This window comes from Myotis brandtii, unplaced genomic scaffold (assembly GCF_000412655.1).
Source record: "Myotis brandtii unplaced genomic scaffold, ASM41265v1 scaffold48, whole genome shotgun sequence".
In the NCBI taxonomy this organism is placed as follows: Eukaryota; Metazoa; Chordata; class Mammalia; order Chiroptera; family Vespertilionidae; genus Myotis; species Myotis brandtii.
The window spans coordinates 2,894,175-2,921,782 of NW_005368341.1; the positions used below are offsets into that span (position 1 = coordinate 2,894,175).

Consider the following 27,608-nt stretch of genomic DNA (forward strand, 5'->3'; position numbering starts at 1 on the left):
GATGTGCACTGACCACCAGGGGGCAGACGCTCAATGCAGGAGCTGCCCCCTGGTGGTCAGTGTGCTCCCACAGGGGGAGCTCCGCTCAGCCAAAAGCCTGGCTGACGTCTGTCCTACTGCAGCTTGTTGGACATCCCCCAAGGGTTCCTGGGCTGCCAGAGGGATGTCTGACTGCCAGCTTAGGCCCGATGCCCTGGGGAGCAGGCCTAAGCTGGCAGGTGGACATCCCCTGAGGGGTCCTGGACTGCGAGAGGGCACAAGCCGGCCTGAGGGACACCCTCCGAGTGCATGGATTTTCATGCACCAGGCCTCTAGTTATATATAAAATGTCTATACTATGAAGTAATGCAAAATAAATTCCTGAACATGATGCTGATCCTAACATGATAATTGGCTACTGGGAGGTTTCCCCCTCGAGGCACCTCAACGAAGCCACAGCAGCTTTTAACTTTGTTAGGAAGTTGTGTCATTTCTTAAAAGCAGCTAGTCAGTCATAAACATTTATTGAACATTTTCCATATCAGCTACTGTAGGAATCTGAAAGATTGTAAAAGAAATAATTATGCTGAATAATTGCCAGAGAGTATTGATTCCTTTCTGGACCTACTTTGGCTAAATATATAATTACCAGTGAAAATTCACCATCACACAACAATCCCAGCTCCTGTGACTGTCACACTATTCTGGCCTTTGGGGTGGGGACAAAGCCAAGCATAGGTGTCTTTTAGTGTTCTCCCATGAACCTCTAGTCTCCCTTACACTTGGCTAGGAACCCTCTTGACCCCTCGACCAGTGGCCTCATGCATCTACTTGACAACCCCAAACTACCTTGTAACCAGGTACATGGTTAAATGAAGAAGTCCTCAGTCACCTACACACACACACACACACACACACACACACACACCCCTACCCTAGACAGTGGAAAACAGAATGGGATGGGGCCCAGGAGAAGGGGCGAACGAGTAAAATAGAAACGTAGGCCTTCCTCCTCATATTTCATTCGTTGTGACTTATCAAAACTTTGAGGTTTCTCGGTTCTCACTGACAGTCAGAGCGGGCTTTCTCTAGAGTAACCAAAAGACGCGGGTTTGAAGAAACCTCGAGCGCTTCACATCGAGATGAGTCAGTGGAGGATGGGCGGTGCATTCGTTGGACCCTGAAGAGAGTGTGGTTAGGGCAGAACACGGACAGCAGCTCAGGGGCTCCCGGGGTGGTTCAGCCAGAAAGGGGAATGAGAGAGAGGAACTATGATGGTGTACAAGTTTAATATAATGGTGTGTATATGAATGTTTATCTTTTTCCCTGTGAATTGTGTGCGTCTACAATATTTCATTATAACATTTTAAAAAAGGATTTTATTGACTTTAAAAGCTTGAAAGCTCCTGCATGAACTAGAAAAGGAGGCTCAGGAATACTGATACTTAAAGTCACACTGGTCTCCAACAGTATGGTCATTACCAGAGTGAAAGGGGGTTGGGGGAGGTAAAATAGAGTAAAGCAGGAATAAATGGTGGTGGAAGGAGACTTGACTTAGGATGGAGAACACACGATATAATATGCAGATGATGTATTATAGAATTGTGCCCCTGAAACCTATATAATTTTATTAACCAATGTCACCCCAATAAATTCAATTTAAAAAGAGTTACAGCAGTCTCCAAGCAAGCCTCTGTGGCCCTTTTCAGGAGTGGCTTCTAGAGCCCATCCTGCCTCCTAGAGTTGTGGCTCTCAAGCCTCTGCAAGCCTATAACAAAATGCATATTTGACCACTACCCCCCTTGATTCTCATTTAGTTGGTCTTTTTATTAAGCATGCCAGTGATCCTAGTATAATACCTTTGAGAAAGATGCTGAAGGTAAGCAAGCAAATCAGATCCCAGGAGCCCATGGTCCTTCAGACCTTTGCCACAGACTCATGGCTATTAATGGTCTAGAGCAGTGGTTCTCAACCTTCTGGCCCTTTAAATACAGTTCCTCATGTTGTGACACAACCATAAAATTATTTTCGTTGCTACTTCATAACTGTAATGTTGCTACTGTTATGAATTGTAATGTAAATATCTGATATGCAGGATGATCTTAGGCAACCGCTGTGAAAGGGTCGTTTGACTGCCAAAGAGGTTGCAATTCACAGGTTGAGAACCGCTGGTCTAGAGAGAAGTACAGGTTGCATATAGGATCCAAGCAGCATCAGTATGATGACTCTTCTCATTAGTGATTATTACTGTGTCATGATCAACATCATGAAAACGCTTTAAACCTGGGTGATTTAAGTGGAGGGGCAGGTAGGGGAGCAGGAGATAATGTTAAAATATGCTGGGAAATTTTAAAAACAACTCCTGAAATGAAGACATTGTAATTTTTCAAATTAAGGAGCACTAAATTTAGATAAATAGATCCATGTTGTTAAAATTATCAGGGAAAATGAACAGGAACATTCCTTTCTCATATTGTGTGTAGGGGGAGCAAGGACCTCAAGGCTTTCCAGGACCAAAGGGCATGGCAGGCCATGGCTTCCCTGGCCAGAAGGTAAGCATTTCAGACCTTAAAAAATCTCAACTGCTTAACTTGAACTTGAAGAGCTCTCATATACTTGTTACTCTTCTCCTTACAAATTCTCAGAGGGAAAAATCCATTTGAAAGTAAATCCTTATGTATTTCCTTTCCTAACTTACAAACATGTTTACTTTATAAAATCTCATTTCCTTCATTTCTTAAAAGCCAGCTGATAAAAGAATAAACCCTTACAGCATAGCATGTGGAAGATACTAGATAACTCAGGTGTAAAATTATATAATAGCTGGTCTCCAGAGGCCAGTGAGCTGAGCCAATGGTATCTCAAGGTCTCCTCACTTTGAGAGCTCTGGTTCATGATGAATTAGATTATGGTATCTGGGGGGCGGGGGGTGTAAATAAAATGCCCCCATTTTTCTCCTATCAGGCATCTATAGTTATAAATAAACAGAATTTCAGAGTTTTTATTATTTGGATTTAATATTCACATTCTAAACTTCTCTTTTCACTATATTTTAAAGGGAGAGCATGGAGAACGGGGCGATGTGGGGAAAAAAGGCAATAAAGGGGAAATTGGAGAGCCCGGATCACCAGGAACACAGGCAAGAAGTGATTTTTAAAGTCTTACTGTAATTATATAGGTTAACTACGTAGTTCCTATGTTGACTCCTATTCTTCTTCTACTAAGCAGGGGTTACAAGGACCAAAAGGAGAGCAAGGCCTTACAGTGAGTACCAATCCTAGAGGCTAATTGAGGGTTTGTGCTTGCAAAATTATTACATTCAGGTTTTAGCTTTAGAACGATGAGTTCTTTTGATGCAGAGTTCCCATTGCTGTTTAAATGACAGCACTGCTAACAACCCCAATGTTGACATAGATGCACGAGGTAACTGAATCTAAATGTGAAGGAGAAATATCACCCAGCAACCCTCACCTGGCCTTGTGATGGAGACCTGTGACTGCTCCCCCCTGATCCCTGGTAGATGAATGTTAACAAGGAAGATAGCTGTTTACAAGAAGCCAAATGACCAAATGACTTCACATTTCAGAACGGGGGCTCTTTTTTCCTCCGCCAGTTTCTTTAGGACCTCCGCCAACTTTAGGAAGTGCTCTCAGAAGGGCAATCACAGTATTTTTATGTACTGATTCATGAATTCAAATATTTGTGAAGCATCTACTAACTGTTCCCTACTCTCTCTCTACACCACTGAAACAAAAAAGCAATTCTTTAAAGTCCCACAGGGTGGAAACATTCCAGAATTTTTTACAGCAAAGTCTAACTCTTCCTTTCTGAATTGAAAGCCCCATATCTTCTGGAGTAGAGAAGAAATAGGGACTTTCTCTTTTTTTCCTTTTTGATTTTTTTTTTTTTTTTTTTTTTTTTTTTTTGGTGGATCATGGTCTGGGGATGCTGATCCTAGGTACTGTGCTGGGAAAAACCAGGTGTGACGGGGGTGGGAGCTCTGGTAGTAAAGGTGAGAGATGAGAGCTGGTTATGTGACCAACAGAACTGCACTTGTTTTTTTTATGGCCCATCTGCCTTTATCTCGTTGTTCTTCCCCACCACAAGTCAGCCCCCTCTCGTGCCCAAGATGTCTATGGTGGGTGAAACAGCTGCATACGCAGCAATTCCTCCCCAAAAGTAGCAGGGGAGAGTGTATGGAAAATGCCCAGAGGAATGGTCCCCATAGCTTTGTACCTCCCTCCTGTTCCAACATGGGGAGGGGAACGGGTTTCCTTCATCCATTCATTTGTTCATTCACTTCACCAACATGTCTTGGGTGTGTACTCCAGGTCAGGCTCTGAGAGAGACACGGGGAGAAAAGCAGAGAATAAGATACTATATTTCTGGACTCAAGGAGCTCATGCCCGGTAGAGAGAGAGACAGACAAAGAATGTTCACCTAAAGTTTGGTAAATGCTGTGATAGAAGTAGGTATGTGGGTCTGGAGCAGACAAAATGATCTCTGATGATGTTTGCATGCAAGATGGGTTTTTAATCTCTTAAACAGAAGGTTTTTAAATAAGAGGCAGAGATCTTAGAAATGGAGATATGATTCTTCTGACTTTGACTTTCTGGATTCTAGAAAAAGGGACTAGCAGGAAGGGATGAGTGAAAAAAGAGAGGATTTGTATTCAATAAAAATCTGGAATGTGACCTGGACCATGTTAGGCTCCTTCATATCAGTAGCATCCTTACCCAGGACTGTAGGGTGCCTGGGGCCCATGCTTTAGAGGCCCACCTCTGGACCTCCAGCCCTTCTCTAGCTACAATCTTTCCCCCAGGGGAGGAGTCCTCATGGCCAATGGGCGCAACCACCCTGAGCACTTGCTTCCTCTGTACTACACTCTGGATACACAGGATCCCAGAATTGCTTGCCCAAATGGCCCCGTTGGAGAGCTGATGGCACTGGCCTGTATGCATGGGCCCACCCAAGAGGGGATTTGAACAGAGCTTGGAAGTGAGGACTGTGTTCACCCTATGAATGCTAGCCATGCCCCTTGCAGCTTAGGACTAGTGAAGATGGAGTGCAATAAGAAGGGGTCATACTACGGGCCACAACCCGCTCTTGCCCAAGACTCCACATTTCCACATGTCAGCTCCATGAGGAAGGTAGTAGTATTATCTCCCTTTACATGAAGACATGCTAAGTCAGACAGAAAGCTTGAGCAGTATGCCCGAAGTCATCTTGCTAGCAAGCAGCAGAGCCCTTATAGCCAGATAGGCCTGTCTGATGCCAAATGCAGTCTGCTCCCCCATGATAGCTGTTCTTGGCAGGCCCCTTTCCTCTCCCTGCCCCTATTCTCTCCTGATCAAATATATTCCCAAACAGTTATCAGTTGCCTATTCATTAGAGACTAACAAACTCCTCTTTTAAGGGGCTGATACCATTGATGGAGTTCAATGTTTTCATCTTTATGCCAAATTGCTTCAACAAGACTGTTTCTCTGCTTGTTCCTTTCCCGAGCTGGTTTGGCTCAGTGGATAGAGCATTGGCTTGCAGGCCCGAGCTGGTTTGGCTCAGTTGATAGAGCATTGGCTTGCAGACTGAAGGGCCAGGTTTGATTCCAGTCAAGGGCACATGCCCAGGTTGTGGCTCCATCCCCAGTGGGGATGTGCAGGAGACAGACAATCAATGATTCTCTCTCATCATTGATGCTACTATCTCTCCCTCTCCCTTCCTCTCTGAAATCAATAAAAATATATATATTTAAAAAATTATCTCCTTTTAAAATAAAAGTGTGATCAGATCACTTCTCTGCTTAAGGCCATATATCTTCTCATTGGCCAGGATATAGTCCGCTCTGCAACATGACACAAAGACCTTTTAGAGTTCATCTGTCTTCCATATCTCCTATTATTCTTTCTGCCACTTACCTTGGGTCATAAGTTTACTCAAGGACTGTAATGCACTGTGCTTTGTGTGCTTTGTCCCCTGCCTGGAACACTCCTCTTCCCCCCATCTCACATCCCATCCTAATCTGATCAGAGTCTTCCTCCCTGGACCACAGTTTCACCCCCACTCTCCCACCCCTGGAATTCCCTGCAGACCAACATGGTTCCTTGGTCAATCTAACAGCATAGTACTTACAAAAATATTTGTTTGTCTGCTTCTTACTTGACTGTGAATCTTTTGAGGGGTATAAATTTGATGCCTTCATCATTGGCAACAAATAAAGTAGTTATTAGCAATTTTAGTGGAAGGGATGAAACTATTCCAGTCACGTAAAAGCAAAGAAATGAGAAAAAAAATGATATACACATATGGTTACTTAAAGCATTTCAGACCTGGTTATCCAATAAAAGCCCACTGAAAATAATTAAAATGCAATTTTGATATAAAAATTATTCTTACAAGTAAATAAAAGAAAAATATTCTAACAAAAAAAATGGACAAAGAATATATAAAGACTGTGCACAGAGAACACAACTTGGAAACATGTGTATAAATAAAATTTAGCCTAATAATTGAATAAGTATAATTTAAAACAATGAAGAAGAGATAAACCAAAGAACATATATACTTATATGCATAGCCCATAGACAAGTGCAAATAGGGTAGTGAAGACCTACGGGGCGGGGGGTATGAAGGGGCTGGGAGGAGAGGGATAGGAGGCGGATAAAAGGGGGAAAATGGGAGATATCTATAATACTAACAATAAAAAATATATTAAAAAATAAATAAAACAATGAGATAGTTTGCTCTATCAAATGCCAAAGATTATGCAATAATAATAACCAGTATTGTCTGTCTAAAATAAACAGGTTTTCTTCTATACTCTGTTAGAGTTGTCATCACTACAACTTTTCTGCAGGGCAATTTGGCAGAATGCATCAAGAGCCTTAAAATGGCCATGCATTTGATGTCAGTAATCAAGTAATATGGAAATTAACTATGATATCACATTAAATGAAAAACTATAATTATAAAACTTGGTATATAGTATTCATTTATAAAAAATTAAACATAAATATATACATTTCCCCTTTCTAGACTCATTCTAATTTCAGATTTCTTAAATGCCTCAGTAAATGTAAAAAAGCAAGACAAGGCCTGAAAAAAAATAACTGTTGACTTTCTCATTTTTATATAATTTTATTAATATTGTATTGGGAGTTCTTTTAAAATAGCCACTTGGAATCATTGGCTTCTACTTAAATTATAGTGTAAAAATATTAAATTTAAATGCCCTGAATATTCCCCATACATGTTTCTGTTAAGTCATGTCACCAGCAATGTCACCTTCACCCCAAGTCTGTCATTATAGATTTTTTTCTTTAAAACTTTACTTTGCAACTGTTAAATTTTATCTTCTTAGATTAGGTCCATCGCTCCTTCCTGCTGAGATTTTCTGGGCTCCTGTTTCTTTCATCTATGAGTTAATCATCACTGTCAGCTCCTGTCTTTGGCAAATGTACAATCCTGCCTTCTCTAGTCTCATCCCAGTTATCTGAAAGCATGCTACTCAGGGCGGGGCCTCAGCAGATTTACTTCTGGTACCCACTCCCGCTGGGCCCTTCTGAGGGAGCTGATGGGCAGCAGGACCGGGAAGCAGCATTCAGAACACTGGGACATTTTGTGAAAGAGTCAAAGAGAGTATTAGGAAACAGGAGAGGGGACTTGCACAATTGGGGAGTGGTGCAGAAAAAGAGGAGGGGATACAGCATAGAATATACTGTTTTTTGGTCCTGGTGTTTGTCTTGGCTGCTCAGTACTTGTGGGTTAAATCATGTAACTGTTTGCATGCATGGCTCATACCACTGTAGGTAGTACCAGTGGTGCCCCTTATCCACAGGGAATATGTTCCAACCCGCCCCCGGCCCCCCCTGTCCCAGTGGATGCCTGAAACTACAGCTAGTACCCTATATATACTATGTTTTTTCCCTATACATACCTATGATATAGCTTAATTTATAAATTAGACATAGCAAGAGATTAACAATAAAACTAATAATAAAATATAACAATTATAACAATCTACTGTAATAAAATTTATGTGAATGTGATCTCTTTCTATCAAAATATCTTATTTTACAGATAGAAGATTCACTCTTATTGTAGGTCTTAGCAACCTCAACTTAGGATTTTTTTCCCTGATTAAGTGGAGAATTTTTACCTTTTTCACTTAAAGGACGCAGTTTCTGGTTTCTCTTTGGCATATCCAAATTTGCAGTATCACTACTTTTGTGCTTTGGGGCCATAGTAAGTAAAATAAGGGTTGACAGTCGATTTGACAACCAAGATGGCTACTGAGTGACTAATGTTTGGGATGGGGGGCAGGGAGGAGGGGTGTGGGGGAACCATATACAAAGTGGATACTCAGGGAACAGGGATGAATCACACCTCGGGCGGGATGGAATGGGACAGCGCGAGATTTCATCTTGCTACTCAGAACAGCGCACAGTTTAAAACTTATGACTTGTTTATTTCTGGAATTTTCTATTTAATATTTTCAAACTGCAGTTGACTGCAGGTAACTGAAACCATGGAAGGTAAAACCATGGGTGGGGGTGGGGAGTCCTTTTCGGGACCAGATGCTGTGGGAAGAGCTCTGTGTGTGTATATCCTGTTAAATCCATCCACAGCCCTAAGACACAGACACTGTTAAATTACCTAATGCCCAAGGTCATACAGCTAATAAATGCTGGAGCCACAATTTGAATTCCGAAAGTCTGAGGTATTACATTACACAACTCAAACACATTTAGTTATGATACATTACAACCAACTTTTAACCTCTGTGCTACTTATTTTCTGGAGTGGAAGCATTAAATCAAATGACCCAATGCTGATTGTAATAAGACTTATCTTTTATGACTATAGGAAAAATACTATGGTCATACTATTAATACATATTCTTTTTTTTCCTCCAGAAAGAAGAAGTTATCAAACTTATTGTTGAAATATGTGGTAAGATTTGACTATAAAAAAAAAACCTTTAAAGTACCAATCCCGTTGTGTTCTGTGTTGGTCTAGAGATAATGTGTTCACCAGAAGATGTATATTGTGTAGCTCATGAGAATGTTTGAAGCTCATTTGAAAAGTCAGTAGGAAACTGAAAGGAAGCATTGAGAGGGGCAGTGGGAATCCTAATTTAAGAAAAGAGAGTAATCTTCCTGGTGATTAAGAAGTGTGAGACCTGCCTGGAGTCAGTGGGCAGCCAGGCATTCTGTAAGCCCAGTGTCATTTATCTTCAGAGACATTTATCTGAGCTTGGGAAGAAGAAAGCAACAAAGGAAATATGACCACAGGGGCCTAACTGGTATCTGAGTCCAGCCTGGCTGGTGATGATCATGTCTGTGTTTTTCCTGAAGCAAGTCTTTCTGAATTGAGATTTGAGCACTATTTCTAGAGTGCATCCACCCAAAAGGCAGGAAGACAGTCAGGAGGTCCTCTTGCTTTACAACTATTTTTAAATACCTCTACATGTTTAGTCAAATACATTAGACTTAAAATAGAGTTACCAGAGAGAGGAAGTAAAGCAGTTAGCCCAAAGGCAAGAGATTAATGGAATAATACAGACAAGTGAATCTTCTGTGTTTAAACAGGACAGGTGCAGGAATATCACTGTTCTTCCATACAGAGACCCCAGAACTGGCTTGTCACCCCAAAATCCTCTGGACTTTAAGAACCAACCTGGGACTCTACATGTTGTGGTGACAGGCCAATTTAGACATGATTTCTGAGTTCTAGAAGCTCTGTAAAAATTGCAACTTTCCTCATGATTTTTTGTGGTAGGATTGTTGGGCAATAGGAGGATGAATAAACCAATGGATCCCTGATAATTCTTAATGCCTGGGGACTCTGGCAACTGCCCTGAATGATAAACCCTAAATAGAAGTTGTTTATTGACTAGCATTCTCATTACCCTCAAAAGGTTTCATAGTATGGTATGAATGGATGGATGGCCTCATCGATAAGATGGGAGCCACTTTAGTGGACATAGTGGGCAACTAGGAACATAAACTAGAGTAGCTCTTTTTTTTTTATTAACCACATCAATGTGTTTATTTTTTTAACTAGAGGCCCGGTACATGAGATCCGTGCACTGGAGGGAGGGAGGGTCCCTCAGCCCTGTCTGCACTCTCTCGCAGTCCGGGAGCCTGCAGGGGATGTCCGACTCAGGGCTTAGGCCCGCTCCTCCCGCCACCACTGCTGCACATGCCAGCCATGAGCCCAGCTTCTGGCTGAGTGGCGCTCCACAGGGGATGTCCGACTCATGGCTTAGGCCCGCTCCTCCCGCCACCGCTGCTGCACTTGCCAGCCATGAGCCCAGCTTCTAGCTGAGTGGCGCTCCCCCTGTGGGAGTGCACTGACCACCAGTGGGTAGCTCCTGCATTGAGCATCTGCCCCCTGGTGGTCAGTGCACATCATAGTGACTGGTCATTCTGCCCTTCGGTCGATTTGCATATTAGCCTTTTATTATATAGGATATTTATTAAATTGATTGGGGTGACATTGGTCAACATAAACATATAGGTTTAACATGTAGGCTTCTATGTTATAAGAGCTGTATATTGCACTGTGTGTCCTCCACCCAAAGTGGACAATTCTTGTGTACAATTAAAAGCCCTAATCCTTCCCCCATGATTAAAATTTTTCATCGCATTACTTTACCCATTGGCCATGCCAATGAGCTAATCTCTGTTTTCATGTAAGGATGAAGTTGAAGACTGAAATATTAGCTTTCAGATTCAGATTAAATACAAATGGTGGAATGACAAATTTAGGAGAGTGTAATCTCTTAGGGAGGGGGGAATGTAATCAGGAAGGCAGACACAGAGGATGCTGACTCTTAAAAACATTTTAGTTTTTAATCTGAGAAACTGGAACATAGTACTTATTATTTTATCATCTACAGTGTTTTATGTGTTTTTTAAAAAATGAATTATTCTTTTCAAAGAGTCAGGTATAGAAACCAGATGGGAAACCAGTTGTCAGCTGTGTCCACAGTCATAGGAAAGGAAATAATCCAGGTCTCAGGTTCACCTGTGCCCATTCCTCCCCACCCCCACCAACCTGCTATGAATCAGTGATGTTTAGAGTTTCATTCCTACAATGTTTCTGTCTCGACATTCATCTTTTAGGTTGTGGGCCCAAATGTAAAGAGACTCCACTAGACCTGCTGTTTGTGATTGACAGCTCAGAAAGTGTGGGGCCCAACAACTTCGAGATCATCAAAAATTTTGTGAAGACTCTGACTGACCAGGTGGCTCTGGACCTTGCCACAGTCCACATAGGCATCATCAACTATAGCCATAAGGTGGAGAAAGTGGCTCCTTTGATGGAGTTCTCCAGCAAGAATGACTTCAAGCTGGCTGTGGACAACATGCAGTACCTTGGGGAAGGCACCTATACGGCCACAGCTCTCGATGAAGCCAACCAAATGTTTAAAGCTGCAAGGCCAGGTGTAAAGAAAGTGGCCTTGGTCATCACTGATGGGCAGACAGATACCCGAGATAAAAAGAATCTGACAGAGGTGGTGAAGAATGCCAGGGACACCAAAGTGGAAATATTTGTGATAGGGGTGGTGAAGAAAAATGACCCCAACTTCAAAATGTTCTACAAAGAAATGATTCTAATTGCTAATGATAGTAATCATGTTTATCAGTTTGATGATTTCATTACCCTACAAGGTAAGACTCAGCTCCAGGGGAAAGGCACTTATGCTGTTCTTCCAAGTACCATGTCACTGGATTATCTTGAGAAAACATGGAAATTGGGAGGCTAGTGAGACTCGTGCAAACATTAAGTTGTAACACACACACTCCAGAAGGTTAAAACACTTAGTACCATCCCATTTCGAGAGTATAATCCCTTGTCTTTATTTATTAGTGACAAGTGCTGAGTTAGTTGGTCTTGGAATTAACTTGAGTATCTATGGTTGAGGGACATGGATGAAAAGAAAGAACAGAACTTGGGGGTATTGCTAAGACTAATGTTCAAAAAGTTACCTAACCTGAATAAGAGATGGAGCAAGCCAGCAGCAAGGCAGACAATAACTTTAGAATCAAAATTAATTAAGAAGTGCATGATGAATGAAAAAAAAAATTATGGTAATCTAAAGAGAAGAGAGACACAAGGGGTTATTCTAGTTTAATCTCTGCTCTTATGAAAATGGATAATAGGTAAACAAGTTGATGTCAGGACTATCTTACAGAACACCATTTTGAATATTCAATCAGTGCTAATGAGCTAGGTTTCCCTATGCTCCTTTACCCTTTCACATGAACTGAGGTCTCTTAATGAGGCAATCTAAGACCCTGTCTCACCTATGGTTGAAGGATGATCAGTATTGCTTTACAATGAAACATGTTCCAACTATTTGGAAACTGATCATTCATTCCGGCAGGACCCCCACCTGGCAAGATTGGGAAGGAAGGAAATGTTATGCTTAATGTGTTTGCAGGCTTCGGTTTAGCACCATCCTTCCTTCTCCACACCCTGGAAGTGGGGCCTGACATGGGCTAGCACAGACCCTTCTTGTCTAGCATAGACCCTGCTCCCAACCCACTCTGGGGACCAGCACGGCTGGCCCTAATGATAGCATACCATACTTACACCTCCGCATAGTCTAGTTTCCCTTTTCTTCAGACCTTTCTAACCTGGGGTCCCAATTCCTTGACACCCAGTTGGGTGACTAATGGGTTTGTCTGATATATTCAATCTCACTGGGCTGTTCATATGTTAGAATGACCAGAAGTATTACACATTTCAGAGACAAGTTCTATTTTAATAATTGAGGAGCTTTATCATCTAAACCCAAGGGTTAGTAATGTGTTCCAGCCAGAGAGGGATATATTTGGGGGCTGGCTGGCCTTATGCTACTCTTAACCACCCATTAAACTTAGGAAGGGTGAGACTTGCCCCTTCCATGGAGTAGTTCATAGTTAATTGATGCTTTTGATAAGCATGCATTTAAGTCATCCTTTTGCTTATTTGGCCCTCCTTCATATTTTATTACATTTAATTAAATTATTTTAGATGGCCTCTCATAGATGATGTAAAAATGTTTTAAAATGTAGTTCACCTAGCAGCTGACTTCATGTGATGGGAAAGTCTGTTTATTTTAAGGAGAATGCAGATCTCTTTAAACAGGGTTTGAGTAATGTTCCATTGCTCCTAAGATGTCTCTTTTCTACTTCTCTTTTAAAAGACACCCTGAAGCAAAGACTGTTCAAAAAACATTGTCAGGATTTTGACTCCTACCTCATTGAAGTTTTGGGTTCATCGCCACTTCAACCTGGATTTGGGCTGTCAGGGGAAGAACTCGGTGTTTCCACTCCAGAGCCCCAGAAAGAAATGTCTGAATCAGTAAGTAACTGTCCTGCTTAATTTGCGAGCTTAACATTGTGTTTTCTGTCTGTTTGACATCAAAGAACATCTCGCTTTGCACTGCCAAGAATCAGCTGAGGTGTGTGCATTTTCCAGTTCTTGGCCCTAAATATTAGCTCTTTGTCTCCAGATTTCTAGTTCTGAAATAGCTCTGGGGCTTGTGAGCATGAATATGAGATTTCTAAATATCTCTATATTTTATAATTATTTATTAAATGTTGCAAATAATATTTTTATATTAGACCCCTGCCACCACCAAAGCCATAACAGGCACTTGAACAGATGAATACTATACGATTTGAATCACCCACTTGCCATGCTTTGCAGATCCTTTCATACCAGGTCACAACTCTTTCTTGTCTGTCTGTGTATCCACTGCCCATTTTGCATCCTCTCAGGTTTCTTCAAAGTGTACAATATTCAACCTGCCACTATGCCCCAAACCAGGCCACATTCTTAGCTCATTTCTTGTGATCAGAGCAGGGACTGGGAGGGAGGCTATGCAGGCATATGGTGAAAGGTAGATGTTCTGTTTCATAGCAACAGAAAGAACTACCTCCCAGATGTATTGAGACAAATGTGACTGTCATAACTATCTTCTGGGCACTAACCTCAGCCAATCAGGTTAGAGCAATTATTAGGTTCTTTTAGGTCAAAACTGGAGAGCCTCCCATAATTACTGGCCAGTGGGTGTTGTAGTCTCTTCCCCACCAAGTCACAACAAAGCAGACCCTGACTCATTTTTACTACACAAATGGACATCCTCTAGCAAGCAGGCACATGGCTGCCATGACCCTGTTCCGTAAGCTCCATGGAGTCCCTATCCTGCCCTTTTATGAAGGCTTCATGGACATGGGAGATCATTATGAGCAAGTGCAACAATATTCTAGCATCAGGATTCAACTGTCTAGTTGGACTAAGGCCTTGAGAAAGGCCTGGGTCCAGATCAGTAGGTGGACCCAGGACCATTTAGGAATCAGGCCTAGGAAGCCATTCCTACGGGGACAGAATCTAGGACTCCCTATATACTCTGTTCAAAAAAAGGGGCAGAAAGGTTCTAGTGTGTTTCTATTTAATTAAATACTAACCATGTCTGAGATGGGTAATTTCAGTTAGGGCAACAGACTGCCCTGGGATTGTTGACTGAAATGAACACATACATTCTTACCACCTGGTTTATATCAGGGGTCAGCAAACTCTTTCTGTAAAAGGCAATATAGTAAATCTTTTTGGCTTTTCAGGCCATTTGATCTCTGTTGCAATTACTCAACTCTGTCTTTGAAGTGCAAAAGCACCATAGCTAGTACTTAATGAATAAATATGGCTGTGTTTGGATAAAGCTTATTTCCAAAGCAGATGAAGACTCTGATTTGGCCCCAGGGGTTGCTGACCCTGGTCTTTACTGAGCATTGTAAAGTAAATTACAGACATTAATGGACACAGTCTATGACTTTGTCTCTCCCCTAGTCAATCCATATCCCTTTCTAAAACCTTCCTAAAAAGAGCCTGCTCAGGTTTTATCCAGCAAGTGGTGCTTAAACTGAGCTTGCCTTGTGATTAATGAATTCCAGTAGCATGTATTGATCACCTACTGCTGTAGCTGGTGGTGATTCTTAAGACACAGTTCCTGGCTATCAGGTGTGACTCAGTTGGTTAGAGTGTCGTACCATACACCAAAAGGTGGCGGGTTCGATTCCTGATCAGGGCACATATCCAGGTTGTGGGTTTGATCCCAGGTCAGGATGTATGCGGGAAGCAAATAATCCATGTCTGTCTGTCTGTCTCTGTCTCTGTCTGTCTCTCTCTCTCTCTCTCTCAATGTCTGTCTGTCTGTCTGTCTCTGTCTGTCTCTGTCTCTCTCTGTCTGTCTCTCTCTCTCTCTGTCTCTCTCTCTCTCTCTCTCTCTCTCTCTCTCTCTCTCTCTCTCTCTCTATCTATCTCTATCTCTCAAATTAAGTAAATAAATGAAGACACAGTTCTTGCCTAAGAGAAGTCCGGGCTCTATCAGTGAATGGATTACATATAGGAGGTATTAAGAACTTTAGCAGAGCTACGGATGAACCACAAGAGATGGTACAATTAAATTCAGGGCAAAGTAATGGAGGGCCTTATAGAGGAGGTGGCATTGAGCTGAGTTTTAAGAATAAGCAGGAGTTTTTCACAGTAGAAGGCTACCTCCAGCAGAGGGAACATGTAGGCAAAGGGGGATACCAAAGGCCAGGGTACTTCAATAAATTAGTACAAGTTAAGTCTAACTGAAGCCTAAAGTGTGTGTGGCAGAATGGTGAGAGTTAAATCTGGATAAATAAATTGAGGACCAATTATAAATGGCTTTATCTGTTAAGCTAAGGAGTTTAAACTGAATCCATAGGCCAGGCAGCCAGGAGAAAGCAGAGGAGTTTTGAAAGCAAGGGTCATAAGATCATATTTGGTTCACAGAAGGAATAACCCTGATTACAGTGTGAAAGATAAATAGGAAGAGGCAGGAGAGACGGAGACTGAGATAAGAGTCTAGGTGAGAGATAATGAGAGCAGTGGGAATGGAAGGAGGCATGGATTGAATAGCCATTTCTGGGGTAGAATGAACAGGATTTAGTGATTGTGTGGATTGGAGGTTAGGCAGAGAGAGTGATTTGGGGATGACAGTTGGATTTCTAGCTCGGAGATGGGGTGAAATGAAATACCATCCCTGGAGATGGAGAATACAGGAGCTAGGATGGGGTTTTTTGAAGGAAAATAATGAGCTTAGTTTGCACCAGGTAAGGTAGAGGTGCCTGAGGGAAATCCAAGGCAGTTATAACACAGAATGAAGCACAGCAAGACCCTATGCCTCATATCATGACTCAGGAAGTCTGATGGCCCGAGAGACAAGTTATATTAATGGATTGTGACAGTAGAATCATTCTAGTAGCTGGGAAGGGAATGGCATACGAAGAGTACATCCAAAATAGTTTGGATTTAAAACACCTAGAGCTGCACAGAAGAAAACTCAGCATCATCTAGGTCTCTCTAGGATGCCTGTGACTGAGGCAATGGGATCTCACAATGAATTTGGGTTCCTTAGATAGCCCACTTTCACCCAGGCTCTTTGTAGAAACACCAAGGCAAGACTGTGGGATTCCTATGCAGAGTGATTCCACAGCAAAGCAGTGATGAAATGACCAGCTAGTATAGGAAGAGACTCTCTGGGGAGCTCCTGCACCATGTGGAGTGGGCGAGCTGTGATTCTCCACTTTCCCTCTGATATTGTCCTGAGATATATATATTTCAATGCTAGCCTTAAGTCTAGGGTGCAGGATCTGCATCTTCATGGAGGAAATGTATATTCTGCATCAATGTAAATTATAGAAAACTAACACAGCAGGCTGACTTTGCTGGCTGTCCCACCCTCTCTTTGTCCTTCCTTGCTTTTAGTGAGACCCTATCCCTGGTCTACACCCCCTTTTCTCCCCTCCTGTCATGATCACACAAGCTGCTCAGAGACCTCCATCGCAGTTTTCACTCCTGAAGTTTCTCCTATCTCTTACTTGCCTTTCCCCACTACTTTCCTTCATCTGTACTCCACTTTGAGATCTGTCTAAAGGTCACTTTGATAGTTAGGCTCTACTGGCAGTTTTTTCAAGAGCTAGAGTCCTAGCTGGTTTGTCTCAGTGGATAGTGTGTCAGCCTGTGGACTGAAGGGTCCTAGGTTCAATTCCAGTCAAAGGCACATGCCTGGGTTGTGGGCTCGATTCCTGGTGGGGGGCATGCAGGAAGCAGCTGTCAATGATTCTCTCTCATCATTGATATTTCTCTCTCCCTTCCTTTCTGACATCAATTTAAAAAAAAGAAAAGAAAAAGCTGGAGCCCTGGGCAGGTTCTGACTTGATATTGGAATTAGATGTGGTCTTTAATCCTAAAACCTGACCCCAGGCTCTGTCCTCAACTCTGACGGCACAGCTTTTAGTCCCTACCTGTGCTCTGAAGCCCATTCCCTTCTCTTCCAAGACAGGGCCTTGCTTCACTGTGGTGCTCATTCCTGCCAATATTTCTCACTTCTGCCCTAAAGTAAATTCCCTCACCCTCTCATAGTTCACATGTCCCTCTTTCTACTATCCTATCTCTTTTTATAATAAAATTATTCTATAGGCCTGTCTCTTCTCTCTCTCTCTCTCTCTCTCTCTCTCTCTCTCTCTCACACACACACACACACACACATTCTCCTTCCCTCTCACTCTGGCTCTCACTTTCAACTTCTTTTGTAAAAGTATATTATTAGAACAGTAAGAAGCATATACTGGCCAATGCTACTTCCTCCGATACGGCACTGAAACTCTGCTGAAAAGCCACCACCAATCTCCTAATTGTCAAATCCTATTGCCATCTTCTAACTTCTTTCCTCTTTCACATATAACACCATGCCACTCATTTCTTTGATTTTGAGGGTTCTCTCTCTCCTTGTTCTCCTCTCACCCTTCTGAGCACTCTCTCTTAATTGCTTTCGGGGTTTCTCTCTTTCTTTACCTCTTAAATACTTAACCCTCAATTCTTCTGAGGTCTATCCTTAGCCTGCCTCTCTTCTTGTTCCACATTCTCTTTCCCAGTTCCAAAACCAACAACTCTCAATCCAGACTCTTCTCCTGGGCCCCAGGTGGACATTTTTGGTCTCTGCACACGTTAGTCCCCCCGGCATTCAATATGGACCATGTTCGCCATGCTGCTCCTCATTTCCTTCCCAGGGCTATGGTCCCACCAACCAGGCAGGCACCTGACAAGAAACTGTCTCACCACTTCTTGTCTCTATTAATAATATGGCCTCAAAACACTGATCCCATCTTGCTGTTCTATATCTTCTTCTGTTTATTCACTACTTGTTGACAGTATAATTTTATTTATTTTTTTAGTCTTATAAAAATAACATCATTGAATTATTTTTCTCCTATATAATTCCATTTGTGCTGAATTTTCTTTAAAATCTCTAATAACATGGCATACATTTTAACAGTAGATTAGGAAAAATAACATAATAGTTCAGTACATCTATATTTTTCTCCTAATGTTGTAGGTTGCTCAATCATATTATACTCACTACTAGATGAAGTAGCCCATCCAAAAAAAATAGACTTTCCAAACTTGGGACTGGAGTTTTCCTGTTTCCATTGACAGGAAAATTGATTTCATGAAATTAGACTTACTTATTTATAAGTGGCCTTGACTAGGCATATATACAGATATATTATAATTTATTTTTATAAAATTCAATTAACACTCATTGTGGTGGTAAAAAAAACTTCAATTCTTTTGGATAAAATCCTGCTTAATGACTAATTTTTAGCATTACTACATGAAGTTGTGTAAGCATCCTATATTGCTAATAATAGACTTATTACCCTTAGAATATAAGATGCTCCTATCCCGTGGAGGAGAGGAAAAAAATATTACAAACTGACCTAGGAGAAACATCCCACACCTGAAAATTGGGAAATGTGGTATTCTCAGTGCTGAAGCTAAATACTTATTTTCTTGGCTCAAAAATTTATATTTTTTCTATTTTAATATTTCAGAGATTGGGGTGCATCTAGTTAGTGTGTTGTGGTCTTCTTTTTAAATACTTAAAATTGATAGTGTATCGCACAGTGACCAACAAATTAAAAATAAAATCTGATATCCGCCTGACACTGGGTGAATCACCTATTTCTTAAGGGTTCTGTTTCCTCATTTATAAAATAAGGGATTGTTTCCAGAATATTCTTCCTTTAGTAAAATTATATTATTAGAATAATAAAAAGCATATATTGGCCAATGCCAGAAACACTTACTGGGCATTATATTAGTGCATGTGAGGCTTTAAACAGAATGAAATCCTGCAGTTTACCCTCTAGGGAAGCTGCAGATGATGGGGGAGATGCAGCCCAAACTAAAGGTATTCTTGACAGTCCTCCACAACCTTAAATGCAAATAAAAAGCATTCAATTTAAGTACTACTTGAGAGCTGAGAGTCCTGGCCAAAAAAAGTTATCACCTGGGAAGAGTCAATCAAGGTCAGAAGCCAGAGAAGCCAAGCACCTTGAAGGCTCTGGCAGCTGAGCAGCTGGCAAGCGCAGACAGAATCCCCACAGCCACCCGGGAGGAACGTGGACCTGCACTGCTGGGAAAAGCTAAGCCTGAACACATGGGCTAATGCAGATGATCATCTGCATTCATCCAGAGAAGACATGAGCTCAGAGTCGAAGAGCTTGTCTGTGATAAATGCAAAATTCTGGGTAATGAATTATGAGAGAAATGTTTGGAAATCAGAGACCAGATGGCCTTTTGGAATTGCTAGTAATCCTGCTTTAGGGCATACATTCATATTCCTAGGATGCTGCTCCAAATCTGTTTTCCTCCCCTTAAAGATCTGCCCTAACCCTGAAAGGGACTGACCATAACACATCTGCTTGTGCAGCTGCAGGGAGCAGCCCTGGACTCCAGGTGTTGGCCCTTCACGCCCTGCTACACTCCTCCTGTGTCTTCTTACTGTGCTGACACCATTTGTCTCCTCTAAGGCAAGCCAGTGTGGTGGGAGTAGAAATGTGTGGAGCTGGTAGGCAGGCTTTTGTTTTTAGGTTTATAAAAAGAACAGAGAACATATATAACAAACATCTGAGTTCCCACCACCAATATGTAACCATTATTTCCATTTAATCACTCATTCTTGCTGCAAATAAAGTTAAAGTCCTCGCTTGTTTTCTTTAAGAGTCTCTTTCTCTGCCTCCTCTCTCCAGGGGAACCACTACCACGAATTTGGTTTGGGGCTGTTTAAATTCCACTCTTAGAACTGGAAGTTGTGTTAGGGTCTAAGCTTTTCTGATTTTCAAATAATGATATTAAATCCTAGAAGAATTAAATAGTTAATCCAAATACCCCCCCCTTTTCTTTTCCTCTCCCTCTCCCATTCTGAATTTATCCAGCAGTCACCATTTGCTCATCTATGCTATGAAAACTTTTAAGAAAATAAAAGAAAAAAAGGAAGGGAGGAAAAGGGAAAGATAAACATGGCATGGCTTAATTTCTCTGAGCAGGAAAGTGATATTTACACATGTGAAACAGGAAATGATGCGACAGTATAGGATTAAAGGTTAACGTCCATATGATGAGGGCCAAGTATGGAACATTAGGAGGTACTGTGCACCATCTGGAAGAGGACCGTTAGTACTGACTGGGTTGTTGGGAAAGGTTCTGCAGGTGGGGTCCACGGTGGGAGGGTTCACTTTGATCCTGATGCAGAATGAAGAAGAGGAAGGGATGAAAGAAAGGTCACAGCAAGATGTGCTGGGAATAGTGGAAGACAAGCTTATGAAATCATCAAAGTGTGGAGGAGACAGATTGTGGCAGTGCCATGTATCAGCTGAACAAATTTTTACCTATAAATTGGTAATTGTCTCTTTTTTCAACCATAACATCTAATAAATGGTGATAGCTTAACAAAAGACACTCAGTAGTGAGAAGGCAAATTGGTAAAACTTTTTTGAAGAGGACTTTGTCTCAGAAGCTCAAATATGAGTGTTCTTAAACCAGCAGTCAGCCATGTGCTTTTGAATAGAAAAAGAACAAATTAAATGTTTTTAAAAGGCCATTATAATTACATATATTTTGTATTTAAAATGGCATATAGTCATAGTAAAACATATGGAACCAGGATATATTAAAATTTAAAAAACATAGAAAACCAAACACACAGTATATTTTGTTTAAAAAATATATATGCACATAGGAAAAAGACTGGGGGAATCAACAACGATTATTTCTGGGAGGCGGAATCGCTCACTTGTGATTTCTCTTTCCTTCTTGTTGTTTGTTCAGATTTTCTAAAATCCCTTCCATGAACATGTTTGCTTTTGTAATAAGGAAGAAAATTATAAAATGGCAAATCATAACAAGTATGTTTTTGTTGAAATAATCTGAATCTCACAGAGCCAAAAAATCTAATTATCCTCATTTATGAAAAATGAATTAATTTCACTGGTTCTAAGAAGATGAGATGTAATGTTCTGGTGGTCATAAGTCCCAAATGGTGATGTGATTGAAAAAGAAAACACACACTCCTAAGAGTGTAAGGGGGTAAAGAATAACTTAGGGGGCCTTAAGGCTTGAATACGGTAATGATTTAAAGGCTCAGTTAATTCCTTTAAGAAAACCATGCTGCCACATGCACTTCTTCAAAGGAATATTCTCGCCTGACAGATAGTGTATCTGAAGTGTAGCCTCATGTCCAGTGACATTTTTATGTTTGATAAACTGCTCCTCAGGCAACTTTCTCTTTTTTCCGTGTGTGTGTGTGTGTGTGTGTGTGTGTGTGTGTGTGCGCGCGCACGCGCTTAAAATGAAATATGTGCAAACAAACAAAAACCTAACAGTATTTCTTCCCTGAAACAGGTATGTCTCAGATTTTGCCACTAGCTTACCAATAATTTTGGGGCAGTTCCTTATTCATTTGGAGCTTTAGATTCCCCTCTAGACAATGAAGTACTGAGAAAATGTTCCTCTAGCCTTAAAATTATCTAGCTTTATGATTATAACAAAAGTTCTCATTCAAATTGTCATATGTACACACAAGATCAATCTGAAAGAAACATGAATACCTAGTGAACCAGTTTTACCTCCATTTGTACCAAGAGTTGTACAAAAGTTTGGGGCTAGTGAAAATCCACTACTGTGTTTGACTTGAGTGCCTATTTCATAGGACCGATGACTAGATCAATCCCACTGGAAATATCTGCTTTGATTTACCTCATAGTACTTGAATCATTGTAAATATATGTATACACCAATAACAGGATTGATTAGTGTTTCCCCCATTGTGTGTGTGTGTGTGTGTGTGTGTGTGTGTGTGTGTGTGTGTGTGTACTAGTATATACACATAAACCCACACAAAGTGGTAGGAAAAATCCGTAATGTAAGTATTCAGGGATGCATGACATAGAAGAGGTGCTCATCTCCTGGGCTTTATTGAAAGAATTAATATTGGAGAGTTGGGGAGAAGCAGCATGCTGAATTTTCCCTTAAATATTCCCAAAAGCGAACTCACTTTTTTGACTTGATATCACTAGAAACAAAAATGTGAACTTTTTGTGTAGGTCAGTATCCTCGGAGCCCAGGACAAAGAGAATGAGCCTCCAGAGCCTACCTGGGCTGACAGCCTGGCCACCACACCTTCACCTGAGGCTGCCACCATCCAGGGGCCATTGCGCAGCCCCTCTGAGGATAGGACCATGGGTCTGGAAGCTACAACTCCAAGCCCCAGTTTGAACTTACAGTGGGGAAAGCTGGTGCACAAAGGTAAGAGATACCTGCCAATCAGCTGCTGCATCTACAATGTGAAGAAGGCACAGAGAAGATGGTCTCTAAAATCTCATTTAGAGAGAATGTATTTTGATTGCAAACAGGGGGAACAGAAGATAATTTCATTTTATTATATATAGAATTAGAAAACTGGCTGGCTGTAGAACAAATTTGTAAAAGAATATTTAAAGCTCTTTAGTGTTTGTTATTACTATTTCTTATTAATTTTATTTTCTTTTTGTTAATGCTCGCCCAAGGATATTTTTTCCATTGATTTTTAGAGAGTGGAAGGGAGGAAGGGGTGCGGGGGGGGAGAAAGAGAGAAAGAAACATCAATGTGAGCGATACATGGCTTGGTTGCCTCCTGCATACACTCTGATCAGTGCTGGGGATTGAACCTGCAACCCAGGTATGTGTCCTTGACCAGGAATCAAACCTGCGTGCGACCCTTTGGTGTACGGGCCAGTGCTCTAACCATTGAGCACACAGACCAGGGCTGTTATTATTTTTAATTTGAATACTTTTACAGAGGGTTGTACTCTTGTATTTGCCACAGTTCCTACCACTCCCTATTATCTTACACATAGCCCACACATATAGACATTTGAGTTTTGAACCTTAGATTGTAGAAGAAAGAAAAAAAGCTAGAATCTAAATTCATCAACATATTTTCTATGGAATTAATATCTATAGAATTAATCATTAGATACACAGTTTGTGAAGAACATGTCAGAGAGACAATATCCCTGCTTAAAAGGAGCAAAAATTGCCTTGAAAAGATGTTACACAATATTATTTATTGTTTTTAAGAATAAAAGTGGTAAAAATCCACTGTTTCTTTCCAATTGGTTCAGAGCGTTCATTTTGTTTTAGAAAGTAAATGACTTGAGACATACTCCAACTCTAGGGAAATGATTATGGGAGATGGGGAGAGGGCTGGCTTTGATATTGATAAATGAAGTTTATGACATATAAACCATTTCACAGAACATGAAAACAGACAGCAAATACTGCTTTGGTCTTTTTGGCCTTGGAATCACATCCTTGGTTAGGAAATATGAATCATGGCACTAAGGCATACCATGACATAAAAAGGGATTTAACAAAGGATTTATGGTTGTAGCTTTGCTTTTTGACAGTGGACATATTTCTGAAATTTATTTATAAACTGACATAAAAGGTCTCGTTTTTATTATGCTACAAGTGCTTCTCTTTATAAAAGAAAATTGTGGCATAAAGAGAGCCCTCTGCTTTACTTTTTTTTGTAACTTAAAGGGATCTTTTTTTTTTTTTTTTTTTTTTTAGCACAATGACACAGATTGCAGTGGTACTTTCTATGAACAAACTGGAAGGGAATGAGTATAGGAAGCCAAAATCATCTTCATTCCAAATATTAATTTGATTTTAAATCAATTCCAAAGTAAATTAGAAAGTCCTATTTTTCTCGTGTCAACTAATCCTCACAAGAATATTGTGCTTTCAGGGAAATATGAATTTTTAATGGGGTTTCATGCAGATTTAAAAAATGTATGTTTTCAAATGAATGAATATCTAATGGTGGAGTTTTGGGTGGTGGAGGAAATGTTTTGGGTATCAGGGAACCCTTCTTTAACTTAGAACAATATTTTCTGAGTTGTGTTAGTGTGCATGGAGAATCAAGTTTATGAAGCTTTTCTTTTTCATCTTTTCAGTGAAAGAAAAACCTATAATAACACATTGCCCTTTTTTTCAACCTAGACCCTAGGTGTTTAGAAGACCTAAAGCCTGGAAACTGTGCTGAATATGTGGTCCGATGGTATTATGACCAACAGGTCAACTCTTGTGCCCGCTTTTGGTTCAGTGGCTGTAACAGATTGCAGTGGTACTTTCTATGAACAAACTGGAAGGGAATGAGTATAGGAAGCCAAAATCATCTTCATTCCAAATATTAATTTGATTTTAAATCAATTCCAAAGTAAATTAGAAAGTCCTATTTTTCTCGTGTCAACTAATCCTCACAAGAATATTGTGCTTTCAGGGAAATATGAATTTTTAATGGGGTTTCATGCAGATTTAAAAAATGTATGTTTTCAAATGAATGAATATCTAATGGTGGAGTTTTGGGTGGTGGAGGAAATGTTTTGGGTATCAGGGAACCCTTCTTTAACTTAGAACAATATTTTCTGAGTTGTGTTAGTGTGCATGGAGAATCAAGTTTATGAAGCTTTTCTTTTTCATCTTTTCAGTGAAAGAAAAACCTATAATAACACATTGCCCTTTTTTTCAACCTAGACCCTAGGTGTTTAGAAGACCTAAAGCCTGGAAACTGTGCTGAATATGTGGTCCGATGGTATTATGACCAACAGGTCAACTCTTGTGCCCGCTTTTGGTTCAGTGGCTGTAATGGCTCAGGAAATAGATTCAACAGTGAAAAGGAATGTCAAGAAATCTGCATTCAAAGATGAGCAAGTAGGCAACCTGTAATGAGTCAAATCTACATCTCTATCAACAAGTCTAGAAAGAACCACTATAATTTCAGCATGTTCACCCAATACAAATAAAGCACCATGTTTGATTGTATACTGAGTATTTGGAATTTATAAACATAATTGAATCCTTGCATCCACACTGGGATGTAGGTGTTAACCATTTTTACAGATAAAGAAGCTGAGGCTCTGACTTTAGTAACTTGTCAATAGTCACCCAACTAACAAATGGCAGGCTGAGGGTTTGGCTTAGAACTGTGCAAACTCAATACATAGGCCTTAGTATCTACTTCACAACCTGCAATGTGGTTCTGATTCCTGTTCCTTCCTATTCGATGTATTGTGTTGGATTAAACTCCTTCCCCAGCCTAGCCCCCTGTTCCTCCTGGCCCCCTGGTCCCTTCTACCCGCTTCAGTCCCCCAAACCTCTCACAGCCCTGACAGTAGCAAAAAGATAGGTAGTTGGTAGGGAAGGACTAGAGTTTGGGAATCAGGAGTGATGGGAGTAGGTAGGAAGGGATGAGATCAGAAATATATCCTGCTTGAAAGAAACCTAGAACATGAAATGGTTCTGAGATGAGAGGATAGGAGCTGAAGTGGTGGTTAGATTTTTGCCTCACTTGCTCTGAAACTGAGTAAGAAACCAATCTGAAATAAAATGACTTAACACAAATGGATTAACAACTGTCACTCCGCACTCCTCCAACATATTTGGTGACAAACCGTTATTGTGTGTTTAAACTATATATTGAAAACAAAAAGTGTAATTTAAACGAAGGAACTTTTCTCACCCTTCCTTTAAAATATGTAAATGTGACTTTCAACTTAAGGGGGATGGGAAAAGATGGCACTTGACAACCAAGAACTACTTAAAGCTCACATCCTCACTCTCTCTCTCTTTTTTTTTTTATTGTTTAAAGTATTACATGTCTCCTTTTTTCTCCGATTACCCACCCCCCGCCACTCCTACCCCCAGTGTCTGTGTCCATTGGTCATGCTAATATGCATTCACATCCTCTCTTGAGCAGGGTATTGTAAAGATAGGTCTTAGGCTGAAAAATGAGCCGCCAAATTGAAATATGACCCAACAGAGTAATAGAGAATTGGCTCTGTCATTTTATAATAATTTTTCGACATCCAGTCTAGGAAGATCAGTTCTGAGCTCAGCTCAGACAGCACTTGTATATATATCATCTCACAGCACCCTTTCTTCGTCCAGGCCTGTGACCCTCATTCAAGGTCAGTGGTGCAAAAAAAAGCATTCAAGGAAGGAGGTGCTGAAGAACAGCCATCTTAGCAAAACTAATTTTGGGTAGTTTGATAAAATTTTCGATGTAATATTTAATACTACAAAAGAATATATGTGATACACTTGTAAGTAAAAATGTGATAAGATGAATATTTCACACAGAGAACGACCGAACATGACCCATTCTGTTGAAGCTTCCTGTGTAAACCTCTACTATCCTAGCTCCCTATTTTCTGCCAGGGATATTTCATCTTGAATTTTGTGTTTACCATGTCACTTTGCTATTGGCTTTTATATGTAATTTTACGTGTAAAACCACATATATCTCTATGTATCTCTAAACAATACACAGTCTTGCTTATCTTAGGACTTTATAAAAATGGTGTCATACTCTAGTTTTTGCAACTTGCTATTTTCATTCAATATTATAATTAATCCATGTCTTACCATATTGTGTTCCTAAAAATATCTAAATGTGTTTCTAAGAATTTATTACTTAGGTTTTTTAAGCTTTACAAAATTTGTTTTATAATATATAATTCTTTGCAACTTGGTGTGCTATTACATTATAATTCATACACATTCATTTACTTTTATAGTTGAATAATATTTGTGTGAACATATCACAACATATTTAACCACTGTCCTGTCTATAGTCAATTAAATAGTTTTTATTTATTTATTTACTTTTTACCATTTCAGCAACATTGCAATGAATGCTCCTATACATGGCTTTGGGTGCACATGCAACAGTATTTTTCTAGGACCTATAGCTAAAAATGAAATTGCTGGGTTTCAGAATATGTAAACATTCAAAAATAATATATCATTGCAAACCAATTTTTCCCCCAAGATGTTTGAACCAGTTCACTATAAACTCTCATCACTGTGCATAAGAGTTTCCATTGCTTGATATTCTTATCAACACTGAGTATTGTCAGACTTCTTTTGCTAATACTGGGTAGAAAATCATATCTTGTTGTTGTTGTTGTTGTTATTGACAGTATAACAGATGTCCCCCATTTTTTCACCACTCCACTATAGACCTTTACCCCACTATTGTCTGTGTCCATGGGCTATGCCTGTATGCATATAAGTTCTCTGGTTAATCTCTTCTCTCCCCACCCCCTTCCCTCTGAGATTCATCAGTCTGTTCCATGCATCCATGTCTATAGATCTATTTTGTTCATCAGTTTATTTTGTTCATTAGATTCCACATATAAATGGGATGGGTCTTTGTC

General features: G+C 40.4%; 1 protein-coding gene across 1 annotated transcript in view; it reads left to right on the plus strand.

Moving 5' to 3' along the window:
* The window catches only part of COL28A1 (collagen, type XXVIII, alpha 1), a 141,181-nt gene extending 115,989 nt beyond the window's left edge, over nt 1-25,192 (plus strand). Inside the window, exons 27-34 of the mRNA XM_005876149.2 lie at nt 2,463-2,531; nt 3,038-3,118; nt 3,208-3,243; nt 8,892-8,928; nt 11,106-11,654; nt 13,175-13,332; nt 22,449-22,587; nt 24,925-25,192. Coding sequence (XP_005876211.1) covers nt 2,463-2,531; nt 3,038-3,118; nt 3,208-3,243; nt 8,892-8,928; nt 11,106-11,654; nt 13,175-13,332; nt 22,449-22,587; nt 24,925-25,097 — 1,242 coding nt within the window. The 3' untranslated portion in view covers nt 25,098-25,192. The remainder of the gene's footprint in view (nt 1-2,462; nt 2,532-3,037; nt 3,119-3,207; nt 3,244-8,891; nt 8,929-11,105; nt 11,655-13,174; nt 13,333-22,448; nt 22,588-24,924) is intronic.
* The last annotated feature ends 2,416 nt before the right edge of the window (nt 25,193-27,608 follow it).